The 27360-nt window shown below is 41.6% G+C and overlaps 1 protein-coding gene across 1 annotated transcript in view; it reads right to left on the bottom strand.

Moving 5' to 3' along the window:
* The window catches only part of GUCY2D (guanylate cyclase 2D, retinal), a 75404-nt gene that overhangs the window by 9611 nt on the left and 38433 nt on the right, over positions 1-27360 (bottom strand). Inside the window, exons 9-15 of the mRNA XM_077260759.1 lie at positions 15074-15250; positions 6843-6999; positions 6601-6750; positions 6372-6520; positions 2855-3018; positions 2544-2736; positions 2286-2460 (exon numbers count right to left, since the gene is read on the bottom strand). Coding sequence (XP_077116874.1) covers positions 2286-2460; positions 2544-2736; positions 2855-3018; positions 6372-6520; positions 6601-6750; positions 6843-6999; positions 15074-15250 — 1165 coding nt within the window. The remainder of the gene's footprint in view (positions 1-2285; positions 2461-2543; positions 2737-2854; positions 3019-6371; positions 6521-6600; positions 6751-6842; positions 7000-15073; positions 15251-27360) is intronic.

The raw sequence follows: 27360 nt of genomic DNA, 5'->3' as shown, positions 1-27360 counted from the left end.
CGTTTGCCATTCACAACGTATTTCATAGGTCCTTATTGCGGCGGTACGTTGTGCCTGTGGTTCCTTCTGCTGAGCCTCCTGCTCCGGTGTTGGTTGAGGGCGAGTTGGAGTACGTGGTGGAGAAGATCTTAGATTCTCGTCTCTCCAGGCGGAGGCTTCAGTACCTGGTCAAGTGGAAGGGCTATGGTCAGGAGGATAATTCCTGGGTGGTTAGTTCGTGCCTTTCACGCCGCTCATCCTGATCGCCCTGGTGGTCTTGGTGAGGGTTCGGTGACCCCTCACTAAGGGGGGGTACTGTTGTGAATTTACTTTTTGGCTCCCTCTAGTGGCTACTAGTGATTTGACTCTGGGTTTGTCAGTCATTCCTTTTATGCTCACCTGGGTCGTTAGGTCAGGGGTGTTGCTATATAAGCTCCCTGGACCTTCAGTTCAATGCCTGGCAACGTTGATATCAGAGCTAATCTGTAGTGCTCTTGTCTACTGATCCTGGTTCCTGCTTGATTAAGCTAAGTCTGCTTTTTTGCTTTTTGCAATTCGTTATTGTTTGCATTTTTTGTCCAGCTTGTATATTATCTGTATCCTGACCTTGCTGGAAGCTCTAGGGCGGCTGGTGTTCTCCCCCCGGGCCGTTAGATGGTTCGGGGGTTCTTGAATCTCCAGCGTGGATTTTTGATAGTGTTTTTGTTGACCATATAAGTTATCTTACTATATTCTGCTATTAGTAAGTGGGCCTCTCTGTGCTAAACTAGTTCATCTCTGTGTTTGTCATTTCCTCTTACCTCACCGTCATTATTTGTGGGGGGCTTGTATCCTACTTTTGGGGTCCTTTCTCTGGAGGCAAGAGAGGTCTTTGTTTTCCTCTTCTAGGGGTAGTTAGCTCTCCGGCTGGCGCGAGACATCTAGCGACCAACGTAGGCATGTTCCCCGGCTACTTCTAGGGTTGGCGTTAGGAGTAGATATATGGTCAACCCAGTTACCACTGCCCTATGAGCTGGATTTTTGTACTTTGCAGACTTGCTGATATCTCTGAGACCCTCGCCATTGGGGTCATAACACTTCTGTCTCTCTGAGATTTGAAGTTACCTTTTAATATAAGTAATTTAATGTCCATGGTGCTGTGATCAGGGCCCACAGCACCATGGGCATAAAATTACTTTTATTAAAAGGTAACTTCAAATCTTAGAGAGACAGAAGAGTCTGGGAGTATAAACTTATGACAACCTTTAACACTCTCAGTGCAGGGATGAATGTGTCACATGGATTTATGTCTTTTTACATCAATTAAGGAATTTGCTCCTCAGATCTTGTGGGGGCATCACAACACAGAACAAGACCCCATAATGATAGTTCTGCTTCACGTCACTTGTCTTATCTATTGCATTATCTTTCTGCTGTGTTGTGTATAAATATGTGATTCTTCAGAATCTCTATTAGTCTATGCCTGATGAAGAGACCTGAGTAGTCTCGAAAGCTTGCGATTTGTTACCATTTTTTCAGTTAGCCATTAAAAGGTATCAACCACTGAGGACTCTCAATTCTAAATATTTTTCAAGTGGAATTGAATTCTACTCAAATTTTACAAAAATCCATATATTCCAGAATTTGCTCCTCGTGAATTCAGTAAGAAGATAGCTGCTATTTTGCTGAATCGCAGAATGTAAGAAGTTAAAAAAATAAAAGAAATAATTTTAACCACTTGCTGTCTGATCACCTCCACAGCATGCTCTCCTCCGTATGGTTCTTGCCACCTCTTCTTACTGGGTATTAAAACCACAGGCCTCTTTATGCTTGGCCAGAACTTTGGACTGTGTCTCTTCACATCGCAGTGTCATCGTTACATCAAAACATCTGCCATGACCATATGACACATCATATTCTAGCTGAGGCTTCTGGCCACAATTAGACCCAGATTGTGTCTGAGCATGTGCAGGGACAATCCGGGTCTAATCGAGGCCAGTAGTCCCAGCCTAGAATGAAGATTCTTTGGGTTTCAGCATGGGGTGCTGGTAAAAAGAAGAACTGACGACCGTAGGGTGAATAGTGAATGGTTGAGGTGAACAGTGTGGGATTGTTTTTTTTATTTTGTTTTTATTTAAATATTATATTTGTTATGTTGTGGGTTCCCTCTACACCCCATAATATGTTACGGAACATTCAATTTGCAGAGAATACATTTGAGAATATCAAATTTCCTGGTAAAATATGGCAGTTTTAGCAAGTTAAAATCTCATCATATCCACACTTCTCTACTGCCCATGATTATAATATGTTGAATCTCTGCTCACCAGAATGGAGTCCAATGCGTATTTTGACTGGCACTTCAGGCATATGCCTCATTTTAAATGACCCTACAGAGCTTAGGATATCCAGAGACATGTTGGAAATTTCAGCTGCATGACGTGTCCCATTTCTTTTAGGCAATCCAGATGCCACCATGTAGGCATCGCCAATGGTCTCCACCTTTTAAAAGAGGGAGACAGATATGACAATCTTAGAAATACCTCTTTACTAGACAGTAAAAAAAGCTGAATCTTTCACCGCACCTTGTAGACATCGTGAGATCCAATGATGGCATCAAATAATGTGTATAGATCATTGAGAAGGTCCACAACTTCAATGGGATCACTCAGGGAGGAGATGGTTGTAAAACCTACAATGTCACTAAAGTAAATAGTGACTTGGTCAAAGTACTCTGGTTCTACCGGAGCACCTGTCTTCAGAGCTTCAGCTACAGATCTGAAAAATAAAAGTGCACCACAAAAGTAAAACAATGGATATTACATATAAGCCTCAATAACATCATGTCAAATGGTTCATCTGTATTTGTTTTGTATATTGCATCAATGCCACTTACGGGGGAAGCATCTGAGTGAGAAGTTTGTCTGTTTTCTGTTTTTCTACCTCTAGTTCTTCTGTTCTTTCTCGGATCAGGTCCTCCAAGTTACTCGAGTACTGCTCTAGCATTCGAAGCATTGAGTCGATGATATTTGTTTTACGTCCACGGTTTATTGTCTTAAACTAAAGATGGTGACCCAAGAAGGAAAGTTTGAGAATAAAGGAAAAAAGGGCAAATAACACACTTGCCTAAACAAAGGTTAGTTCGATATTGGATAGAATGAGCTTATGTAAACATTTTAAGGGTTTCAATTCTATTTTTTTTACTTAAATTTTGCACATATTTTAAATAATAATACAAGCAGGAAAGTACCATAAATAGTGATGAGCAAATCTGAAATTAGGAAATTTGATTTTCGTGAAACTTCTCAAATACATGTTATAATGCTCTGAGGTCTCTCCAGATCTTAGGGTTAATTAAAGGCAAGGAGAAAATAATCAAATAAATCAATACTCTCATTGTCTGCACAGCTTCCCACTTGTTCCTTGGGTGCTCAGGCATCATTTATATCCAACTGTTCTTCTTGACCAGAGTTTGTGGCTTCATGTCATCGTGGCTCAATGAATGTCATGATGATAAGTGAAGCCTAGCCAGTCTAGGCCTTATGTCATATCATGGGTGGTTTTCTTCCTGCCATGGGACCTACATGTCTTCAGCAATCTTAGCACCAACTAGGCCTTTGTGACATCACAGCCAAACTCACATCCTGATGTGACATGAAGCCTAGACTGACTAGGTCCGATGATACATCATTGATATTTGTCAGGCAACAACATCATGATGTTACAAGGCCTTGTGGGTGCTAAAGGCATCAACAGGACCTGTGGCTCGAAGAAAATCAGAAGCCTATGAATAAATATTGATGTAAAACGACCAAGTGGGGGCCAGGTGAAGGCCAGGGAAATACAATTATTATTTTTTTACTTAACTCCTTCCCAGCACTCTTAAATTTAGCAAAATGGTGGCCAATTACTATTTTCAAGGCAAATTTGATTATTTTTGAAGCGATTTGCTCATCTCTATCATCAAACCTGAACTTACTGGGTGACAAACTGGTAATGAGGAGAAAGTACCCTGCCTGTGGAAACATACATTTTATGTGGCTGAAAGTTTTTCAACATAGCAAGTTTATCGGAAAAAGGGTTGGTTTCAGGTTTCATTCAGGGGTTTGGATGGTTGTAGAGGGTCTCATTTGGGCAATAAATTCCAGAACATGGAGGATGCATAGGTAAAATGTGATGATGTGAGGATCAGAGATTAAATATGAGGAGGTATCAGAAGATTAGGGAGGAGATGTATGAAGAAGAGTACAGGTTGGGGACTGGAGATTACACATTGGAGGACACTGGTAAAATGGAAGGATTTATAACAGGTGTACATTTTGTGATCCAAGGGTAGTAGGAAGGCATGGGAAGATTAGTGCAGAGATGAACAGAGGATGCAGTTTTTAGATAGACTGCTTGGCAATCAGTAGCCTGTGAAGGAACTGGTAGAAAAGAGATGCGGTAAAGCAACAAAGGGAGAGATGAAATTGATTGGAGTGGTGTAAGAATATACAGTATAAGGCCACAAAGTTGATGTTGTAGTCTGGATGGGAGATGATGATGGCACATACAAGTTTGTTTGATGATTCAACGTAAATTCAAGATTTAAGAAATATTTTTCAGATGGAGAAAGCAGGAAGGTTGAAGGCTTCTACGTGTGTTCCTGGCTATAGGTAGAGCAGAATCAAAAGTTATCCAGTAGAAAGTGTGGAGTTATTTATGGATTTTTTGGATTATAAGACACACTTTTTTCCCCCAAATTTGGTGGAAAAATGGGAGTGCATCTTATAATCCGAATGTAGCTTACTGGCTGCGGTGGAGAGGGGTCCCAGGATCGCTGCCGCAAGAAGCTTTTTGCAGCGAAGGCAGAAGTAGGGTGATGCTGTGGGTTTCGGACCGGTAGGTGGTGGTGCTCAGCAGTGCAGGGCCTCTGCCGACATTTTGTTAAAGCCCGGAGCTCCCTCAATTTCCATGCTTTTCAATGTAATGGACTCACAGAAAATGGCTGCCGGCAGATTGAGATCTCAACACCGAGATCTCGTCTCCTGACATCTCAATTGCGCATGCGTCGGCTCCGGCTGCCATTTTCCCAGGGGCTTGAGGCTTTCACAAAATGTCAGCATAGCCCCCCCCACCGCCTCCTATGAGCCTTGGGCATTGCCCTACTCCTACCTCCTACAAGCCTGAGGCCTGCAGCATCTCCTTCCAGCTTCCTGCAGCAGCAACCCTGCCACCTGGGACCCCGCTTTACCGTTGCCGCCCCCTAGGTAAGCTACAGTAAAAGCGGATTATAAGACTCACCACCATTTTAATACAAAAAAAATCCTATTTTCCCCCCAAACTTTGGGGTGCATCTTAAAATCCTGTACATCTTATAATGCGCAAATTATGATATTTCTAGTAGTGAGATATAATGGTACGGGAAAGTTAATTGATTCAATTTATACAAGAAGGAGATTACTATTGGGCATTTTGTAATCCTGGATTGCAGATAGGCGATATCAAGGCCTAAGACACAAATATTGTAGAGTTTGGCTCTAGCAAACAATATACCGGAGATGAATCTGTCGGAATTCAAATTTTGCCAGAAAATTTAATTTGCATTGAATTTATCCTATGTGAATCAAATGAGTCTTATTATTCTCTGAGATAATAATGGTAATGTGAAAAAAATGTTTTAAAAATAATACTGACCTCTCTACCACTGCAGTCACTATCTAGTCCCTCTGCACACCTCCCTCTAGCATAGCTTCAATTTTTGAGTGGACCGCTAAAGTCACAAGAGCTCCACATCTGTCAAACTGTAACGTTGGTGTCCAAGAGTGAGTTCAAAGAGACCAGAAACCTCCCGTGGGTAAGAAGGGCTATAGTCTGTTTTGTGGGGTGACTTTCAATAGATTGCATTTCTTGGACAAAACCTCAAGAAGCAGGATGTCTATGTATGATTTAGACCAGCAGTTTTCAGCAAAACTTGATCCCTGAGTTTGTCTTCTAACACTGGCATTATTGAATGACATGGAAAATGAGGACTTCATGTGACATTGAGAAGTAAAGAAGGGGCTGGAGGGAGCTGCAAGAAGGACTGGATGGGGGCTTCAGCTGGTGAGTATAATTTTTTCTTTTTTAAAACCTTCTCTATGTCCTCTAAAAGTCAGTGAAATGGTGGCAAGACATCTTTGTTCTCATGAAGTGAATCACAAAAACAACATATCATATGTATATACCACAAGTCTATATATCAAGTGGAGGGTCTGAGTCTGTAAAACAAATCTTGCCACTAATAAAAAATGTTTTCCAGAAACAAGTGCTCGGCGGTGCTAGAAGTCCCTCATCAGGCACCATTGTCCACAGTGAGAGGTTTGTAGGCGGTATAAAATCCAGTGATTGTCCTAGTGATCTCTTGGGTGTTCACATTTCTATTCACTCCTCACCTGATCAAAAATCTGATCTATGTTCGGTCTTCGATCTGGATGCTCACTCCAACACTGTTTCATTAAGTGAATACATTCAGGAGGGGCTTGGTCTAGAGATACCGATGGGCGGCAAAGTGGAGGAGGACGGCGTACCTTACGTATTATATCTGCAAGGAAAAAATCTGTAAACATTTTTGGGAAAGATTGATGGAAGAGAAGAGAAAATGCAATATATTAGTGTTCTTACCCTCTGCAGTAAGTTCCAACATACAATAAGGTGTCCCTCGTATAATAACCTCCTGCATTATAATGGCAAAGCCATACACATCTCCACGATATGAACCTTTATGGCATGCAACTGGGTCACGTAAAAGTTCTGGGGCTGTCCAAAAAAGATCTAAAATGGTAACAAACTTTATGAAGTGATGAAAATATAAAACACTTCGTGTGTTAGAAAATATAGGACACATTTACATCTCAGAGCGTTACCTTCAGGTCTGGATTCAGCTCCAGTTAGTCTTTGAGCTTCATACAGTTCATTAACACCGTGATCTGTCACTTTAAGGACAAATCTACCATCTACTACACAGTTTCTAGACTTCAGACGTCCATGAGCAACTTCCCGATGGTGAAGGAACTTCAAACCCTTCAATATAAAATAGCAAAACATAGAATCTAAATGATATGTCTATTAAAACAAATAAAACCTCAAAGTACAGCCAGGTATGTATCTAGGGACCTACAGGAAAAAAAATCATTTTCAAGATAATTGAAAAAGTCCAAAAAATGTATAAGTGGTAGGGCTCCTTTCCAAAAATTTTCATGTGGCCCAGTATTTTTTAATTAAATGAGTTGTCCACTACTAGGACAACCCCTTCTAGACTAAATTTTTGGTCCTCATAAAATAAAAAACCTATACTCACCTCGTGCCATCGCAGCAGTGTCAGAAGAAGAAGACAGTTGCGCCAGCGCTGATTGGACCCCGGGCACCACGTGCCATAACACACGAAAGCTCCAGGACTGCGAATGCTGACACCACTGGAACAGTGCAAGCACGGGAGGTGAGTATAGTTTTTTTATTTTATTGGGGCCAAACATTTCGTTTAAGAAGGGGTTGTCCTAGTAGTGGACAACCTCTTTCAAGAGGTTTGCACCAAGTATGTTAGCTATCGATAAGATAGGAGATCGATCACTTGCAGTCCTGGAAATCCGTCCATTTTGATTCATATTGAACCTGAGAACAGGGCTCTGTAGAGTCTCGTCTGAGCGAAGTAGAGGTCAAGCATGTGCACCTTTGCTCCATTAATTCTCCATGGAAGCATCAGAGAGTGGAGGGTTCTGGGCTCACAGTCACATTGAGAATGAATGGAGCCACGATGCCGATGCTGAACCTCCTCTCTATTCACAACAATTCCCAGCGATCAATATATTATTTCCTATCCTATCAATATTGAATAACTTACAGTATATACCTAGTACAACCCCTTTAAGTTATTATTTGTATAGACGTTATCTATCATTCTCACCTCTGGGACTCCTGTTTCTCTAAAAAATTATTTCCATCTCAGATGTGTCCTTAGCTCCAATATACTACAGTATAGATAGCCATGTGTATGTCCCACTAGCCAGCTCTGTTGTGTTTCTGAAGGGTGTCACGTGGCTGGAGACTTAATCAGGCCACACACATGACAATACGTAGCACAAGAACCCTACGTGCTCTGCAAAAGTCTATATAATCCTGATGCTACATAGAAGTCTACATCCTAATATTGCACAGTAACGTCATCAAGGGAGTGCTTGGTTAGGGCAAATGCCCCCGGGGCCGGTGTCCTAGTAAATGTTCAGGGATACCCAGTGTCTCAGTAGACCTTTACCTCGCATTAAATCATATACGATCCCACCACAATCTGTAAGATGCTACTGTGATATGACTGCAGGGGATTTCATGCAGGGTACAGCACTGCTGATACTGGGCGCCACTGGGCAACAGTGGGCGGCACTGGGCAGAACTGCTGGTGATGTTCCATTAAATACATCTCTTCCTACTTGTCAGAGAGGGGCAAAGGAAACAACTGAGGAAGGCTGCGGCAGTATGCATGGCCTGAGGAGAATGTACTGCACATGAAGGCTGTATACAGGGGGTGATGAGAATGTACTGCACATGGATGCTATAAACAAAGTCTGAGGAGTGATGTCCTGCAGATGGAGGCTGTATCTAGAGAAGTCGAAGAGCAATGTTCTGCAGGGTGGGATTTTATATAGAGGGGACTGAGAGGAGTAAATCTGCAGCCACACTACATCGGAGTGACTAAGATGCAGCCACACAGCAGGACCCCTCTTCATGGTTCCTGTTAGAGCCCTGCACTCGCGGCAGGGGAAAGGCCATTGCCCATGGCTGTGACACCAGGTGAGGCTGATCAGTCATACATTAGCCATCAGCTTGATGAGTGCTGCTGTCAGACGACAACTGCTCTATGTGCACCTTGTTGTGTCACACTGGTGGCAGCACTCTACTGGTTATGTATGGAATGCCGCAATGTGAAGCAGCTGTGATCTGCGTCTTTTACGATGGGGGATGTGCTGATTGATTTTGATGAAATGTGTATAATTATTAGTGATGAGCGAGTGTACTCGTTGCTCGGGTTTTCCCGAGCAAGCTCGTGTGATCTCCAAGTATTTGTTAGTGCTCAGAGATTTAGTTTTCACCTCAGCTGAATGATTTAGAGCTACTATCTAGCCTGAGTACATGTGGGGGTTGCCTGGTTGCTAGGGAATCCCCACGTGTTCAAGCTGTCTAGTAGCCACAAATCATGCTGCTGAGGCGATGAAAACTTAATCTCCGAGCAGTTACAAATACTCGGAGATCACTCGCGCGTGCTCGGGAAAACCAGAGCAACAAGTATATTCACTTATCACTAATAATTATACAAAAGGGGTGCATGTGGGGAATGTTATTATAATTTGTGTCAGGGAGTGATTAACCCCTTAAAGGTGGTTTGCATGTTAATGACCGGGCCAATTTTTACAATTCTGACCACTGCCACTTTATGAGGTAATAACTCTGGAATGCTTCAAAGTATCCCAGTGATTCTGAGAATGATTTTTCTTCAATATAAATTGCGTTTATTTGTAAAAAAATAAATAAATACTTTGGCAAAAGTTTTGCAATTTTCAAATTTTGAATTGTTATGCTCTTAAATCAGAGAGATGTGTCACTCAAAATAGTTAATAAATAACATTTCCCACATGTCTACTTTACATCAGAACAATTTTTGAACCAAACTTTTTTTGTTGGGAAGTTATAAAGGTTAAAAGTTGACCAGCGATTTCTCCATTTTCCAACAAAATTTACAAAACCATTTCTTTAGGGACCACATCACATTTGAAGTGACTTTGATTAAAAAAAATACCCAAAAGTGACACCATTCTAAAACCAGCACCCCTCAAGGTTCTCAAAACCACATTCAAGAAATTTATTAACCCTTCAGGTGCTTCACAGGAATTTTGGGAATGTGGAAGAAATATGAACATTTAAATTTTTTTTCACAAAAATTTTATTTTAGACCCCACTTTTTAATTTTCACAAGGGTAACAGGAAAAAATAAACAACAACATTTGTTGTGCAAATTTCCTCCGAGCAAGCCAATGCTCTGTATGCGGGGAAAACCACTGTTTGGGCACACGGCAGAGCTTGGAATTAGTGGATGCCATATGATGTTTGGAGAGCCCCTCACGTGTCTAAACAGTGAAAATCCCCTACAAGTGACAGTATTTTAGAAACTAGACCCCTGAGGGAACTTATCTAGATGTGTGATGAGCACACTAACCCTCAGGTGCTTCACAGAAGTTTATAACGTTGAACCATGACAATAAAAATAATCACATTTTATCCACAATAATGCTGTTTTACCACCATTTTTTTTTATTTTCACAAGGGTTACAGGGGGAAATTGCACCATACAATTTTTGAAATTTCTCCTGAGTATGCCAATACGCCATATGTGGGGAATACTACTTTTGAGGCACAGTGCAAAGCTCAGAAGGGATGAGGCGCCATATTGGAGTTCAGATTTTGCTGGAATGGTCTGAGGGTGCCATGTCACATTGGCAGAGCCCCTGAGGTGCCAGAACAACAGAAACCCCCTATCTCACGTGACCCCCCCAACGAACCTATCCATTACAGTAAATGGCTGCCCACTCTCCCCAGTCCCACAAGCTCGCTGCCTCGGGGTTATCCTTGACGCTGATCTCTCCTTCAAACCACATATCCAAGCCCTTTCCACTTCCTGCCGACTTCAACTCAAAAATATTGCACGAATCCGTTCATTCCTCAACCAAGAATCTGCAAAAACCCTAGTCCATGCCCTCATCATCTCTCGCCTTGACTACTGCAACCTTCTGCTCTGTGGCCTCCCCTCAAACACTCTCGCACCCCTCCAATCTATTCTAAACTCTGCTGCCCGACTAATCCACCTGTCCCCACGCTATTCTCCGGCCTCTCCCCTCTGTCAATCCCTTCACTGGCTCCCCATTGCCCAGAGACTCCAGTACAAAACCCTAACCATGACGTACAAAGCCATCCACAACCTGTCTCCTCCTTACATCTGTGACCTCATCTCCCGGTACTTTCCTACACGCAACCTCCAATCCTCACAAGATCTCCTTCTCTACTCCCCTCTTATCTCCTCTTCCCACAATCGTATACAAGATTTCTCTCGCGTATCACCCCTACTCTGGAACCCTCTACCACAACACATCAGACTCTCGCCCACCATCGAAACCTTCAAAAAGAACCTGAAGACCCACCTCTTCCGACAAGCCTACAACCTGCAGTAACCACCGATCGACCAAACCGCTGCATGACCAGCTCTACCCTCACCTACTGTATTCTCACCCATCCCTTGTAGATTGTGAGCCTTCGCGGGCAGGGTCCTCTCTCCTACTGTACCAGTTATGACTTGTATTGTTCAAGATTATTGTACTTGTTTTTATTATGTATACCCCTCCTCACTTGTAAAGCGCCATGGAATAAATGGCGCTATAACAATAAATAATAATAATAATAATAATATATGTAACCTCATTTTACAAAGTGCACTCCCCAATGAATTCATCTAGGGGTGCAGTGATCATATTGACCCCACATGTGCCGCACAGAAATTTATACCATTAAGTGGTGAAGAAAGAATAAATTACATTTTTACTACTAAAATAAATGTTGTTTTAGAGCAAACTTTTTAATGTTTCTACGGGCTAATAGGAATTTTTTTGTTACAAAAAACTGGGGTCCATTTTTTCCTGAATGTGCCAATACCCTACATGTAATCGGGAAATATTTTTCAGGCACAGTGCAAAGCTCAGAAGGGAAGAAGCATGATACTATCTTGCAGATTTTACTGTTATGGTTTGCAGGTGCCATGACACACTGGGAGAGCCCCTGAGGTGCCAGAACTGCAGAAACCCCCATAAATGTCCCCCATTTTACAAACTACACCTCTCAACAACTTCATCTAGGGGTGCAGTGATCATATTGACACTACGGGTGTGTCACAGAAGTTTACACCATTAAGCAGTGAAGAACAAAAAAGTACATATTTACCACCCAAATTTTGTTTTAGCCCCAGATTTTAAATTTTCACACAAGAACTGGGTAAAAATGGCACCATAATTTTTCCCACAATTTCTCCTGAACGTGACAATACCTTATATGTGGCTGTACAGCACTGCGTAGCCACAAGAGAGACTCGGGAGGGACGGAGCGCTATTTTCCTTGTGGAGCACAGACTTTTCTAGAAGAGTTTGCAGACTCCATACATATAGTGCCCTTAATTGTTAGAAGAGCAGAATTCCCCCTTAAGTGACACAATTTAGGAAATTATACGCCTTTAGGAATTTATCTACAGGTGTAGTGATGATTTTGACTCTATGGGTGTTTTCCAGAAACAGGCAGCAGTGAATGTTTCCGAGAGAAACTGCCGTTGTAGTGACCAGTATGATGTAGTGACTAGTTCATTGCAGTCCCCAGTACGTTATGTCCAACTCATGCTTCTAGAGACATGAACCTGTAAGTTAGGTGGGCTCTCATCACTACAGAAATGGCAAATATGTGGACGCTATATGTGGTTTAGGTACACTGTGGAGCTCAGAAGGGAGGGTGGCATTTGGAGGTGGGAGCCCAGAATTTGCTGAATTTCTTTTGAGGGGTGTGGATCCATTATCCTTTTACAGAGTCTTTGCACTACCAGTAACAAGGAACCCCCTATATTTCCATTAACTGATGACAGACCTGAGTGAGGACTTGCTTTTTCGTGGTTTGATTTGAAGCTTTTACAGGGAACATTTTACAAAACATTTGGGATCACATTTATCTATGCTAAGCACTTACTTTGAGGTTTCCATTTAAATCTCCAAGGGACCTGATTCAGATGAAACCCCCCAGGGATCGATTCACTATAATGAGGCAGCAGAGTTACTCTGGACTCCGCCTGGCCTTTGTTCAGCATTATTCTTCTTTTCAGAAGTGCACAAAACTGTGGCTAACACCACTTTTATGCAATCCTAAAAAGACAGACACCGCCGGATCACAGTGCCTCCATCTGGCTCATTATAAGGAATCTGCCAGGGGTTTCAACCTGAATCACGTATTTCAGAGACTTACATGGAAACCGCAGTGGCAGCGCTCAAAGCAGAGCACAGGTTAAATGTGAGCTGAGCTTTACTGCGATCTTTGGGAGGCAGAATGAACAAAACAACAGCATGTGAAGAATTGGTTTTATTTATTTTTTACGCCATTCCTTGTGCAGTATAAGTAATTAGGCAACTTTATTTTCAGGTCAGTGTGATTACAGCAATACCAGATTTATATTGGGCTTTTATGTTTGGCTGCTGTCACACACTTAAACAGGCTTTTTATTGCAAAAAATAGTTATCTGCATCACCATATTTGAGAGCTATAATTTTTTCCATAATTTGGCCAACAGAGTCATGTGAGGTCTTGTTTTTGACACTTTTATTGGTACCGTTTCAGACACGTGACAGTTTTTGATCACTTTCTATTCCAGTTTTTGGGAGACAGAATGAACAAAGATCAGCAGGAATTGTGTTTTGTTTATTTTTTATGTTGTTCCACGAATGGTAAAATTGACAAGACAGCTTTATTGTATAGGTCAGTACGATTACAGCAATACCTTATTGATATAGTTATTTTATTTTTGGGCGCTATTGCACAATAAAAACTATTATATAGAAAAAAATTATTATTTTTGCAACGCTTTATGCTGAGAGCTAAACCTTTTTTTATTTTTCTGCTGATGGATGTATGGCAGCTTGTTTTATGAGGGACAAGATGACATTTTCAGCATTACCATTTTTATTTATATTTGTCTGTTTTATTGCACTTTATTCCACTTTTTGTTCGGCGGTATGATGATAAAGCATTGGTTTTGCCTTTTTTTTTTGTGTTCACTAAAGGGGCTAACTAGTGGGACAGTTTCATAGGTCAGGTCATTCCGGACGCGGCAATACCAAATATGTGTAACTTTTATTGTTTATATTTTGTTTTTCATAAAAATATTTAATAATGGGTACAATATTTTTTTATTATTTTTTTTTTTTACATTTTTACAATTTTTTTCAAAACTTTTTTTCACTTTTTTACTTTGTTTCACTATGGGACTTTTTGCAGGCTGATCTCTTTTAGCACTTGTATACTGCTGCACTGTATACAGACAACCTTGCTTCATCATGCTCTGAGCATGATAACTTCATAATAACTTTTATTATTAAACTCTCATGGAGAGGGGAATGATTATTGTAGGGGGGTAGGTTACATTTATGTGGGCTGATGAATTATTATGCAACAGGAGATGTGTGATTTTAATCAGCAGTGATTACTGCAGGGTGGGGGCATGTTATAACCTTGACGGGGTGAACATTGCTAGGGAACGTGAAATTATAATGAAAGGGATGATTTATTATTATACTATGGTTATTACTGCATGGATTTAGGTTATTTTGATGGGGGTGCAATCAAGTACAAATTGCTTATTGTTAGTAGCTGCATTCTGTTACTGAAATTGTGCAGCGATTAACAATAATAAAGCATTTGTGATTAAAGGGGTTGTCCACAACTAGGACAACCACTTCTTAAACTAAATAAAGATGCCCAGCAGCCAATCAGCAGTGGCACCACTGTCTCCGCCTCCTGTCGAAATGAACATGAAGAGGATGTCCGAGATCAGCAGTAGCCCAGACTTCTGCTTCTTGTTCAGTTTGTCCGAAGGCGGAGACAGTGGTGCCACTGCTGATTGGGTGCTGGACATCACGTGTCATTTCACCGCATTACAGCCCTGGGACTGTGAGTGCTGACACCCCTGAAACGGAGCCGGCACAGGAGATGAGTACAGGTTTATTTATTTTATCAGGGCCAAACATTTAGTTTAAGAAGGGGTTGTCCTAGTAGTGGAAAACCTTTTTACTCTGTAACCAAGTACTACATGACACCCAATTCTAAAGATGAGCCACTAATGCGCCAGTGCGTTGGGCTTGCTCTGCAAGCAAAAAATTGCTTTCTAGACTCTGAATGTCATGATATAGATCTTAACATCGCAAACACGAATATAGTAGACAAGAGCTGTTGCTTGTTGGGTGGTAAGTCCACGCTGATGCTCTAAGAGTATCAAGCTTGAACACTAACAATATTTTCTTTGCTATGTCCCCACCTTAATTAGATCGAGAAGAAGTGAAGATTTGAACATCCAATCGAGCTTCATATCCTGGTTCTGGATGAGATCCTCCAGGCTTCCTCGAGAGCAATGTTCTGCAACTACTCCAAGGACTCCCATGTCATTAAAGATACCCAAATAGAGATTCACATTTTCATGTCGTAGTTCACGAAGCTGAAAATATAAAGGAAAAAGGATTCAAAGGAAAATTAAATTACAGTTTTATTGGGTTCACTAGAGATAAATAAAACATTTCCAAACTAATTATATTCCTTAACGATTTCCCACAAAATTCAGACAAATCAAAATTTTGGGTGGTTGCTACACGTGAATCCAACAAAACAGGCCCTCTCAATTCTCCCATCTTTAGTTCCTTCATGGTGACTAGACCTCAAAACATTATGGTATCACCCAAGTGGGTGATGTCTTTACTTTTTGAGGCCTAGTCGTGGGGCAAGGTCATGACATTTTGAAGGTTAATCAACATTGAGAGATCAAAGATGTCACAATGCAGTGGGAGTACATGACTTAAGACCACAGCAAAGGACATATGTTTTTAATGCTCATTCAATTTTTAGCTAATAAAGTGGATGCAAATCAAATTTGCTGACCAAATTTGAGCGGTTTTTGCAAATTTTGCTTTCCAAATACCCACAGCTCCACACTGAAATTCAAAAGTCTAGCGTTGATACCCAACTTTTCTGTAACTTTCGCTGCTACTAGGAATTTTTACACATCAGTCCAAAACATCCCATACATGAGTCTTGTTTCACGATAATCATGCAGTCTAAGCAGGCTGCCAATCACCGGTCAAATGAGCAAAGCAAAATGCTCATTCATTTGGTTGAACTAGTTTTTGTGCAGAAAAAACATGACGGTTCTCGGCAGCACATTGTCAAACTGAGCACTGAATGATCTATGACCGATAAAAGTGTCAGCTGCGTAAATAATCCATTTTAACGACCGTCAACCAGAACTCTGAATGTACCCCAATGAGAAAAGACATCATCACAGGAGGGTGGGATGCGTCATCAATGAGGCGAGATGTTTTAGGTTTTGTTTAATTTGGCTGTTGAAGTTTGCATGGGAATCAATTCACAATATGCAGGATTTTCCTATAGATATTAGGAGATCAACTACTGGACGTATCCATGCATTGTTATACCACAGCTTAACCCCTTAACGAACTTCTTCCCGAAGCCATAACTTTTTTACTTTTTGGGCAAAATGGCCATGTGAGGGCTTGTTTTTTGCAGGATAAGTTGTACTTTTGAACGACATGATTGATTTTAACATATTTTGTACTGGAAAGCAGGAAAAAAATTCCAAGTGCAGTGAAATTGCAAAACAAGTGCAATTCCACAGCTGTTTTTTTTTCTTTACCATCTTCGCTAAATGCTAAAACTGACCTTCCATTATGATTCTCCAGGTCATTACGAGTTCATAGATACCAAACATGTCAAGGTACTTTTTTATTTAAGTGGTGAAAAAAATTCAAAGCAGCGATTCTTTTATATTGTTTTATTTTTTTAATATTTTTAATATTTTTTAAAACATTTTTTTTTACTTTTTGCATGCTTCCAATAGTCTCTATGGGAGGCACTCATGGCAATCTGGCTATGACTAAGATAGAGGTCTGCTGGAGACCTCTGGTTGTCATGCCAACCCATCGGTGATCCGCGATCACGTGACGGGGTCACCCATGGGCGGGATTTCCGGTGCGCTTGCCAGAAGCGCAAGTTAAATGCCGCTGTCATAGATTAACAGCCGTGGGTAGATCACGATTCCACCAGCGGCTGTTAGAGGCACATGTCAGCTGTTCAAAATAGCTAACATGTGCCGAGAAAGATGTGAGCTCAGCGCCGGAGCCCACATCAAAAGGGGAGACACGACAAGGGCTATTACACCCAACGTTGGAAAAGGGTTAATGCAACATAAAATATCTGCCTGGCCACAATGGCTCACCCCGTCACCACCTTGGGAAGCGTTTTTGCTTTTTTGCTCCCCTTCTTTCCAGAGTCAAAACTTCTTTGTTCTTTTGATCGACATCATTGATTTGGCCAAATTACCAAATAGTGTACAGGGAAATGGGAAAAAAATTCCAAGTGAGGTGAAATTGCTAAAAAGTGCAATTCCAAAATTGTTTTTTGTTTTCTTTTTTACCATGTTCATGAAATACTAAAACTGACCTGTCAATATGATTCTCCCTGTCATTCTGAGTATGCAGATATCAAACATGCATAGTTTCTATTAAAATTAAGTGGTGAAAAAAAAATTCAAAACTTGTAAAAAAAAAAAAAAATTGCTCCATTTTCCAAGACCTGTAGCGTCCATTTTTCAGGATCTGGGGCAGGGGGAGGGCTTGTATTTTGCACACCGAGCTGACATTTTTATTGATACTATTTTGGGGTAGATATGATGCTTTGATTGTCTGATATTGCATTTTATTCCAATGGTGCATAGACCAAAAAAAGCTTAATTCTGGCATTTTCCTTTTTTTTCTCGTTACGCCGTTTACCAACCAGATTCATTCTTTTATATTTTGATCGGGTCTTTCTGAACTAAACAATACCAAATATGTGTATTTTTTTACTTTTTTTATTGTTTTATTTTGAATGGGGGGTGATTTGAACTTTTTGTAAATATTTTAAATATTCTTTAAAAACATTTTTTTACTTTTTACTTGCTTCAATAATCTCTATAGGAGACTAGAAGCTGTGATCTTCTGATCACTTGTGCTACTTGAGCCCCACTATGTGTAGCAGTAATCTACTATATAATGGTCTAAGGGTCACTTCCATCTTTCTGTCTGTCTTTCTTTCTTTCTGTCATGGAAATCCCAAGTCGCTGATTGGTCACGGCAAAACGGCCACGACCAATCAGCGATGGGCACAGTCCGGTGGCAAAATGGCCGCTCCTTACTCCCCGCAGTCAGGGCCCGCTCCATATTCCCCTCCAGTCAGCACTCAGACAGGGTTAATGGCAGCGTTAACGGACCGCGTTATGCCGCGGTGTTCCGTTAACGCTGCTATTAACCCCGTGTGACCAACTTTTTACTATTGATGCTGCCTATGCAGCAATCTAATGGTAAAAATAATTAAAAAAAATAAAAAATAGTTATATACTCACCATCCGTTGGCTCATTGGATCCAGAAAAGGCCTTTCCCGCTCCTAGCGATGCTCCGGTGACCGCTCCATGCATTGTGATCTCGCGAGATGATGATGTAGCGGTCTCGCAAAACCGCTACGTCATCATCTTGCGAGACCGCAATGCACTCTTGGAACCGGAGCGCGCGACGAGCATCGGTAAACGCTTCACCTGGATCCAGGGGCCAACGGAAGGTGAGTATATAACTATTTTTTATTTTAATTCTTTTTTTTTAACAGGGATATGATGCCCACATTGCTATGTACTACGTGAGCTGTGCAATATACTATGAGGGCTGTGCAATATACTACGTGGGCTGTGCAATATACTATGTGGGCTGTGCAATATACTACGTGGGCTGTGCAATATACTACGTGGCTGTGCAATATACTACATGGGCTGTGCAATATACTACGTGGGCTGTGCAATATACTACGTGGGCTGTGCAATATACTACATGGGCTGTGCTATATACTACGTGGCTGTGTTATACACTACGTGGGCAGTTATATACTACGTGGCCTGTGTTATACACTACAGGACTGAGTTATACACTACGTGGGCTGTGCTATACACTACGTGGGCTGTGTTATATACTGCGTGCGTGGGCTGTGCAATATACAACGTGTCTGTGCAATATACTACATGGGCTGTGCAATATACTATGTGAGCTGTGCAATATACAGCATGGCTGTGAAATATACTACGTAGGCTGTGCTATATACTCCATGGGCTGTGCAATATACTATGTGGGCTGTGCAATATATAACGTGGCTGTGCAATATACAACGTGGCTGTGCAATATACTACATGGGCTTTGCAATATACAATGTGGCTGTGCAATATACAATGTGGCTGTGCAATATACTACATGGGCTGTGCAATATACAACATGGCTGTGCAATATACATTGTGGCTGTGCAATATACTACATGGGCTGTGCAATATACTACATGGGCTGTGCAATATACTATGTGGGCTGTGCAATATACTACGTGGGCTGTGCAATATACTACGTGGCTGTGCAATATACTACATGGGCTGTGCAATATACTACGTGGGCTGTGCAATATACTACGTGGGCTGTGCAATATACTACATGGGCTGTGCTATATACTACGTGGCTGTGTTATACACTACGTGGGCAGTTATATACTACGTGGCCTGTGTTATACACTACAGGACTGAGTTATACACTACGTGGGCTGTGCTATACACTACGTGGGCTGTGTTATATACTGCGTGCGTGGGCTGTGCAATATACAACGTGTCTGTGCAATATACTACATGGGCTGTGCAATATACTATGTGAGCTGTGCAATATACAGCATGGCTGTGAAATATACTACGTAGGCTGTGCTATATACTCCATGGGCTGTGCAATATACTATGTGGGCTGTGCAATATACAATATGGCTGTGCAATATACAACGTGGCTGTGCAATATACTACGTGGGCTTTGCAATATACAATGTGGCTGTGCAATATACATCGTGGCTGTGCAATATACTACATGGGCTGTGCAAAATACTTTGTGGGCTGTGCAATATACTACATGGGCTGTGCAATATACTGCATGGGCTGTGCAATATACTACATGGGCTGTGCTATATACTACGTGGCTGTGTTATACACTACGTGGGCAGTTATATACTACGTGGCCTTTGTTATACACTACATGGGCTGAGTTATACACTACATGGGCTGTGCTATACACTACGTGGGCTGTGTTATATACTGCGTGCGTGGGCTGTGCAATATACAACTTGTCTGTGCAATATACTACATGGGCTGTGCAATATACTATGTGGGCTGTGCAATATACAGCATGGCTGTGAAATATACTACGTAGGCTGTGCTATATACTCCATGGGCTGTGCAATATACTATGTGGGCTGTGCAATATATAACGTGGCTGTGCAATATACAACGTGGCTGTGCAATATACTACATGGGCTTTGCAATATACAATGTGGCTGTGCAATATACAATGTGGCTGTGCAATATACTACATGGGCTGTGCAATATACAACATGGCTGTGCAATATACATTGTGGCTGTGCAATATACTACATGGGCTGTGCAATATACTACGTGGCTGTGCAATATACTACATGGGCTGTGCAATATACTATGTGGGCTGTGCTATATACTATGTGGCTGTGTTATACACTATGTGGACTGTTATATACTACGTGGCCTGTGTTATACACTACATGGGCTGTGTTATATACTGCGTGCATGGGCTTTACAACATACTACGTGGCTGTGCAATATACTACGTGCCTGTGCAATATACTACGTGGCTGTGCAATATAATATGTGGCTGTGCAATGTACTACGTGGGCTGTGCTATATACTATGTGGGCTGTGTTATACACTACGTGGCCTGTTATACACTACGTGGCCTGTATTATACCCTACGTGGCCTGTGTTATACACTACATGGGCTGTGTTATACACTACGTGCGTGGGCTGTTATATACTACGTGGCTGTGTTATATGCTATGTGGGCTGTTATACACTCCGTGGGCTGTGCTATATACTACGTGGCTGTGCTATATACTCCGTGGGCTGTGTTATATACTACGGGGCTGTGTTATATACTACGTGGCTGTGCTATATACTCCGTGGGCTGTGCTATATACTCCATGGGCTGTGCTATGTACTACATGGCTGTGCTATGTACTACGAGGCTGTGCTATTTACTACATGGGCTGCTATATACTACATGGCTGTTCAATATACTACGTGGCCGGTCACGCACAATCAGTGACAGGTGCAGTCCGGCCGCGAATTGGCACGGGATTTGAACCACGCTTCGCTAATTGGTCGCGGCCGGCCGAATATTGTGTATTCAATGTATTATTCTAAAATCTTCATAAATAAACTACATACATATTCTAGAATACCCGATGCGTTAGAATCATGCTACCATCTAGTAATAATAATAATAATTATTATTTTTATATAGCGCTAACATATTCCGCAGCATTTTACAGTTTTGCACACATTATCATCGCTGTCCCCATTGGGGCTCACAATCTAAATTCCCTATCAGTATGTCTTTGGAATGTGGGAGGAAACCAGAGCACCCTGAGGAAACCCGCACAAACACGGAGAGAACATACAAACGCTTTGCAGATGTAGCAGTAATGCTCATTTGCTATGAATGCTGGCCACCGGGCGGCGCTCAAAGCAGAATGACAACCACAGGCATCTCCTGCAGACCCTGGGTTGCCATGCCAACCCACCGGTGCCCCGCTATCATGTGACATGGGTGCCGATGGGCGGAGCTAGTGAAATGCTTCCTGCACGGGCATGTTAAATGCCACTGTCAGAGATTTATAGCGGCATTTAACATGTCAACAGCCGCGGGTGGTTCGCGATTCCACCCTCGGCTGTTAGGGGAATATGACATCTGATCAAATCAGCTGTTATATGCCTGAAAATATACGGGCTCAGTGCCGGAGGAGGTGACCTATGATGTACCTATATGTCATAGGTCGTAAATTGGTCAATTACATGGGACCTCTGTTCTCCATATACGTAGAAACTGACTTCCAAGAGCTCTACCTATCAGTGTAAAACCCCTTAAAAATTAAAGTGATTGTCTGCTTTTAACCCCTTCACCCCCAAGGGTGGTTTGCACGTTAATGACCGGGCCAATTTTTACAATTCTGACCACAGTCCCTTTATGAGGTTATAACTCTGGAACGCTTCAACGGATCTTGGCGATTCTGACACTGTTTTCTCGTGACATATTGTACTTCATGATAGTGGTAAAATTTCTTCGATATAACTTGCGTTTATTTGTGAAAAAAATGGATATTTGGCGAAAATTTTGAAAATTTCGCAATTTTCCAACTTTGAATTATTATGCCCTTAAATCACAGACAAATGTCACGCAAAATACTTAAAAAGTAACATTTTCCACATGTCTACTTTACATCAGCACAATTTTGGAACCAAAATTTTTTTTTGTGACGGAGTTATAAGGGTTAAAATTTGACCAGCAATTTCTCATTTTTACAACACCATTTTTTTTTAGGGACCACATCTCATTTGAAGTCATTTTGAGGGGTCTATATGATAGAAAATACCCAAGTGTGACACCATTCTAAAAACTGCACCCCTCAAGGTACTCAAAACCACTTTCAAGAAGTTTATTAACCCTTCAGGTGTTTCACAGGAATTTTTGGAATGTTTAAATAAAAATAAACATTTAACTTTTTTTCACACAAAATTTATTTCAGCTCCAATTTGTTTTATTTTACCAAGGGTAACAGGAGAAAATAGACCCCAAAATTTGTTGTACAATTTGTCCTGAGTACGCTGATACCCCATATGTGGGGGTAAACCACTGTTTGGGCGCATGGCAGAGCTCGGAAGGAAAGGAGCACCATTTGACTTTTCAATGCAAAATTGACTGGAATTGAGATGGGACGCCATGTTGCATTTGGAGAGCCCCTGATGTGCCTAAACATTGAAACCCCCCACAAGTGACACCATTTTGGAAAGTAGACCCACTAAGGAACTTATCTAGATGTGTTTTGATAGCTTTGAACCCCCAAGTGTTTCACTACAGTTTATAACGCAGAGCCGTGAAAATAAAAATTCTTTTTTTTTTTCACAAAAATGATTTTTAGCCCCCAGTTTTGTATTTTCACAAGGGTATCAGGATAAATTGGACCCCAAGCGTTGTTGTCCAATTTGTCCTGAGTACGCTGATACCCCATATGTGGGGGGGAACCACTGTTTGGGTGCATGACAGAGCTCGGAAGGGAAGGAGCGCCATTTGGAATGCAGACTTAAATGGATTGGTCTGCAGGCGTCACGTTGCATTTGCAGAGCCCCTGATGTAGCCAAACAGTACAAACCCCCCACAAGTGACCCCATATCGGAAACTAGACCCCCCAAGGAACTTATCTAGATGTGTTGTGAGAACTTTGAACAGCCAAGTGTTTCACTACAGTTTACAACGCAGAGCCATGAAAATAAAAAATCTTTTTTTTCCCACAAAACTTATTTTTTGGCCCCCAGTTTTGTATTTTCCCAAGGGTAGCAGGAGAAATTGGATCCCAAAAGATGATGTCCAATTTGTCCTGAGTACGCTGATACCCCATATGTTGGGGTAAACCCCTGTTTGGGCACACGGGAGAGCTCTGAAGGGAAGGAGCACTGTTTTCCTTTTTCAACGCAGAATTGGCTGGAATTCAGATCGGATGCCATGTCCCATTTGGAGAGCCCCTGATGTGCCTAAACAGTGGAAACCCCCCAATTATAACTGAAACCCTAATCCAAACACACCCCTTACCCTAATCCCAACAGTAACCCTAACCACTCCTCTAACCCAGACACACCCAACCCTATTCCCAACCGTAAATGTAATCCAAACCCTAACCCTATCTTTAGCCCCAACCCTAACTGTAGCCTCAACCCTAGCCCCAACCCTAGCCCTAACCCTAGCAATAACCCTAGCCCTATCACTAGCCCTAACACTAGCCGTAACACTAGCCCTAACCCTAGCCCTAACCCTAGCCCTAACCCTAGCCCTAGCCCTAACCCTAACCCTAGCCCTAACCCTTGCCCTAACCCTAACCCTAGCCCTAACTCTAGTCCTAACTCTAGCCCTAACCCTAACCCTAATGGGAAAATGGAAATAAATACATTTTTTAATTTTTTTATTTTTCCCTAACTAAGGGGGTGATGAAGGGGGGTTTGATTTACTTTTATAGCGGGTTATTTAGCGGATTTTTATGATTGACAGCTGTCACACACTGAAAGTTGCTTTTCATTGCAAAAAATATTTTTTGCGTTACCACATTTTGAGAGCTGTAATTTTTCCATATTTGAGTCCACAGAGTCATGTGAGATCTTGTTTTTTGTGGGACGAGTTGACTTGACGTTTTTATTGGTAACATTTTCGGACACGTGACATTTTTTGATTGCTTTTTATTCCGATTTTTGTGAGGCAGAGTGATCAAAAACCAGCTATTCATGAATTTCTTTTGGGGGAGGCGTTTATACTGTTCCGCGTTTGGTAAAATTGATAAAGCAGTTTTATTCGTCGGGTCAGTACGATTACAGCGATATCTCATTTATATCATTTTTTTATGTTTTGGCGCTTTTATACGATAAAAACTATTTTATAGATAAAATAATTATTTTGGTATCGCTTTATTCTCAGGACTATTACTTTTTTATTTTTTTGCTGATGATGCTGTATGGTGGCTCGTTTTTTGCGGGACAAGATGACGTTTTCAGCGGTACCATGGTTATTTATATCAGTCTTTTTGATCGCGTGTTATTCCACTTTTTGTTCGGTGGTATGATAATAAAGTGTTGTTTTTTGCCTCGTTTTTTTTTTTTTCTTACGGTGTTTACTGAAGGGGTTAACTAGTGGGGCAGTTTTATAGGTTGGGTCGTTACGGACGCGGCAATACTAAATATGTGTACTTTTATTGTTTTTTTTATTTTATTTAGCAAAAGAAATGTATTTATGGGAATAATATTTTTTTTTTCTTTATTTAGGATATTTTTTTTATTTTTTTTTTTACACATGTGGGGAATTTTTTTTTTACTTTTTTACTTTGTCCCAGGGGGGCGACATCACAGATCATTGATCTGGCAGTGTGCACAGCACTCTGCCAGATCTGCGATCTGCTGTGCAGGGCTGCAGGCTTACCAAGTGTCTGCTCTGAGCAGACACTCGGAAAGCCACCTCCCTCCCTGCAGGACCCAGATGCCGCGGCCATCTTGGATCCGGGACCTGCGGCAAGGAGGGAGGTAGGAGACCCTCGGAGCAATGCGATCACATAGCGTTGCTCCGGGGGTCTCAGGGAAGCCCGGAGGGAGCCCCCTCCCTGCGCGATGCTTCCCTATACCGCCGGTACACCGCGATCATGTTTGATCGCGGTGTGCTGGGGGTTAATGTGCCGGGGGCGGTCCGTGACCACTCCTGGCACATAGTGCCGGATGTCAGCTGCGATATGCAGCTGACACCCGGCCGCGATCGCCCGCGCTCCCCCCATGAGCGCGGCCGATCGTGTATGACGTACTATCCCGTCCGTGGTCATACGGGCCCACCCCACCTCGACGGGATAGTACGTCAGATGTCAGAAAGGGGTTAATAAGCTCTATTAAGACATAACAGTCTAAAAAAAATGTATTCCATTGCATCAAAGAGAGGTTCCTGTAAATGAATTACACCAACTCTATACCCATCTTGCATAGACGCTGTACATTGCTTCTCATAATTAACTCATCATCAGAGGACCTGTTCCATGATGAAAGGTTGTCCAAACCACACATAAAACTGTAGCACCTCCATAAAATGGCTAAAAATACCAAGCACATTAATCACAAGTCCAGGTGTCTGTTAAAACTAGTTGTTGAGGGTATTAATAACTTTTAGCACTAAATTTCACATATACTATAACTTAAAGGGATTCTGTCAATAGGATCAACCCTAATACGCCATCTATATGGGCATGCAGGTCACAAAAAGCTGAAAAAAACGATACCTTGCTATCTGTGATCCGATGTCTTTTGCGTGAGAAATCCAGGGTTTTCTTTGTATGTTAATGAGCTTTAAGATCTTTGGGATGGATATAGATCTCCCCGATAATCTGCAACAGGGGCTTATTTTAAATGAATGAGGACAGGAGACATTTACGTCAGGAGAGCAGACCGTCTGTCATTATATGTCTCACACTGTCCCCTTTTATCTAAAATTAGCTCTGGAGGCAGATTCTCAGGGAGATCTATATCCAGCCCACAGATCTTAACAGTTCATTTACATATTTAAAAAAACGGATTTCTTGGGAATAAGACCTCTGATTGCAGATGTCAAAGTATCATTTTACTTAACTTCCTATGACCTGCATGGCCATATAGACATCTTAGGAGGGTTGATAGTACTTACACATTCTCTTTAACACATTTTCACCCCAAGACTACAGTATATAGTATATGTATGCACGAGACAGCTAGAGTTATGCCAAATTGTTTCCGCATCACTGTTGGAAGTTTTTTGTGTATAGCTTCTCATCACTTGGCACATTTTTACACTTTGAGGTACACATCATATCTACAGTGGCTTGTGAAAGTATTCACTCCGTTGGTTTCTACCTATTTTGTTATATTACAACTTGTGTTTAAATATTTTAAAAATCCGATTTGTGTGTGATACATCAGCATTAAATTGTCTTAGTCAGTGAAGTGAGAAAAATTTTAAATTAAATTTGTGGGATCAAGTAACTAAAAATTGTCATGTACATATGTATTGACTCCTTTTGCTAAGAAGCCCCTAAAAAATAACTTGTGTAATCAATACACTTCATAAATCCCATGCTTAATAACAGGACATCCACCTGTGTGCAATCTAAGTGTCACATATCTGTCAGTATATACACTTTACCTTATCTGAAAGGCCACAGAGGCTGCAAAACCATTAACAAGAGGCACCACTAACCAAACAACACCATGAAGACCAAGGAGATCTCCAAACAACACCATGAAGACCAAGGAGATCTCCAAACAACACCATAAAGACCAAGGAGATCTCCAAACACCACCAGGAAGACCAAGTAGATCTCCAAACACCACCATGAAGACCAAGCAAATCTCAAAACAACACCAGGAAGACCAATGAGATTTCCAAACAAGTCAGGGACAAAGTTGTTGAGAAGTACAAGTCACGGATGGGTTATAAAAAAAATCCCAATTTCTGATGATCCCTCGGAACCATCAAATTCATTAGCATCAAATGGAAAGAACATGGTACCACCACAAACTGCCAAGAGAGGGCCACCCAAGTAAATTCTTAGCCCAGGCAAAGAGGGCATTAATCAGAGAGGAAGCACAGAGACCAAGGGTAGCCCTGCAGGAGCTGCAGAGTTCCCAAGCAGAGACTGGAGTATCTGTCCATAAGACCACAATCAGCCGTACACTCCAAAGACTTGGCTTTTATGGAAGAGTGGGCAGAAATAAAGCCTTTAATTACTCACAAAAAATGTAACTTTTTGGCACCAAGGTAAATGCTATGTCTTGCGCAAAAAACACAGCTCATCATCCCAAGAACACCATTCCCACAGTGAAACATGCTGGTGGAAGAATCATGCTGTTGGGATGC

This window comes from Ranitomeya variabilis, chromosome 5, assembly GCF_051348905.1.
Source record: "Ranitomeya variabilis isolate aRanVar5 chromosome 5, aRanVar5.hap1, whole genome shotgun sequence".
In the NCBI taxonomy this organism is placed as follows: domain Eukaryota; kingdom Metazoa; phylum Chordata; class Amphibia; order Anura; family Dendrobatidae; genus Ranitomeya; species Ranitomeya variabilis.
This window is presented reverse-complemented; position numbering and strand designations above follow the sequence as displayed.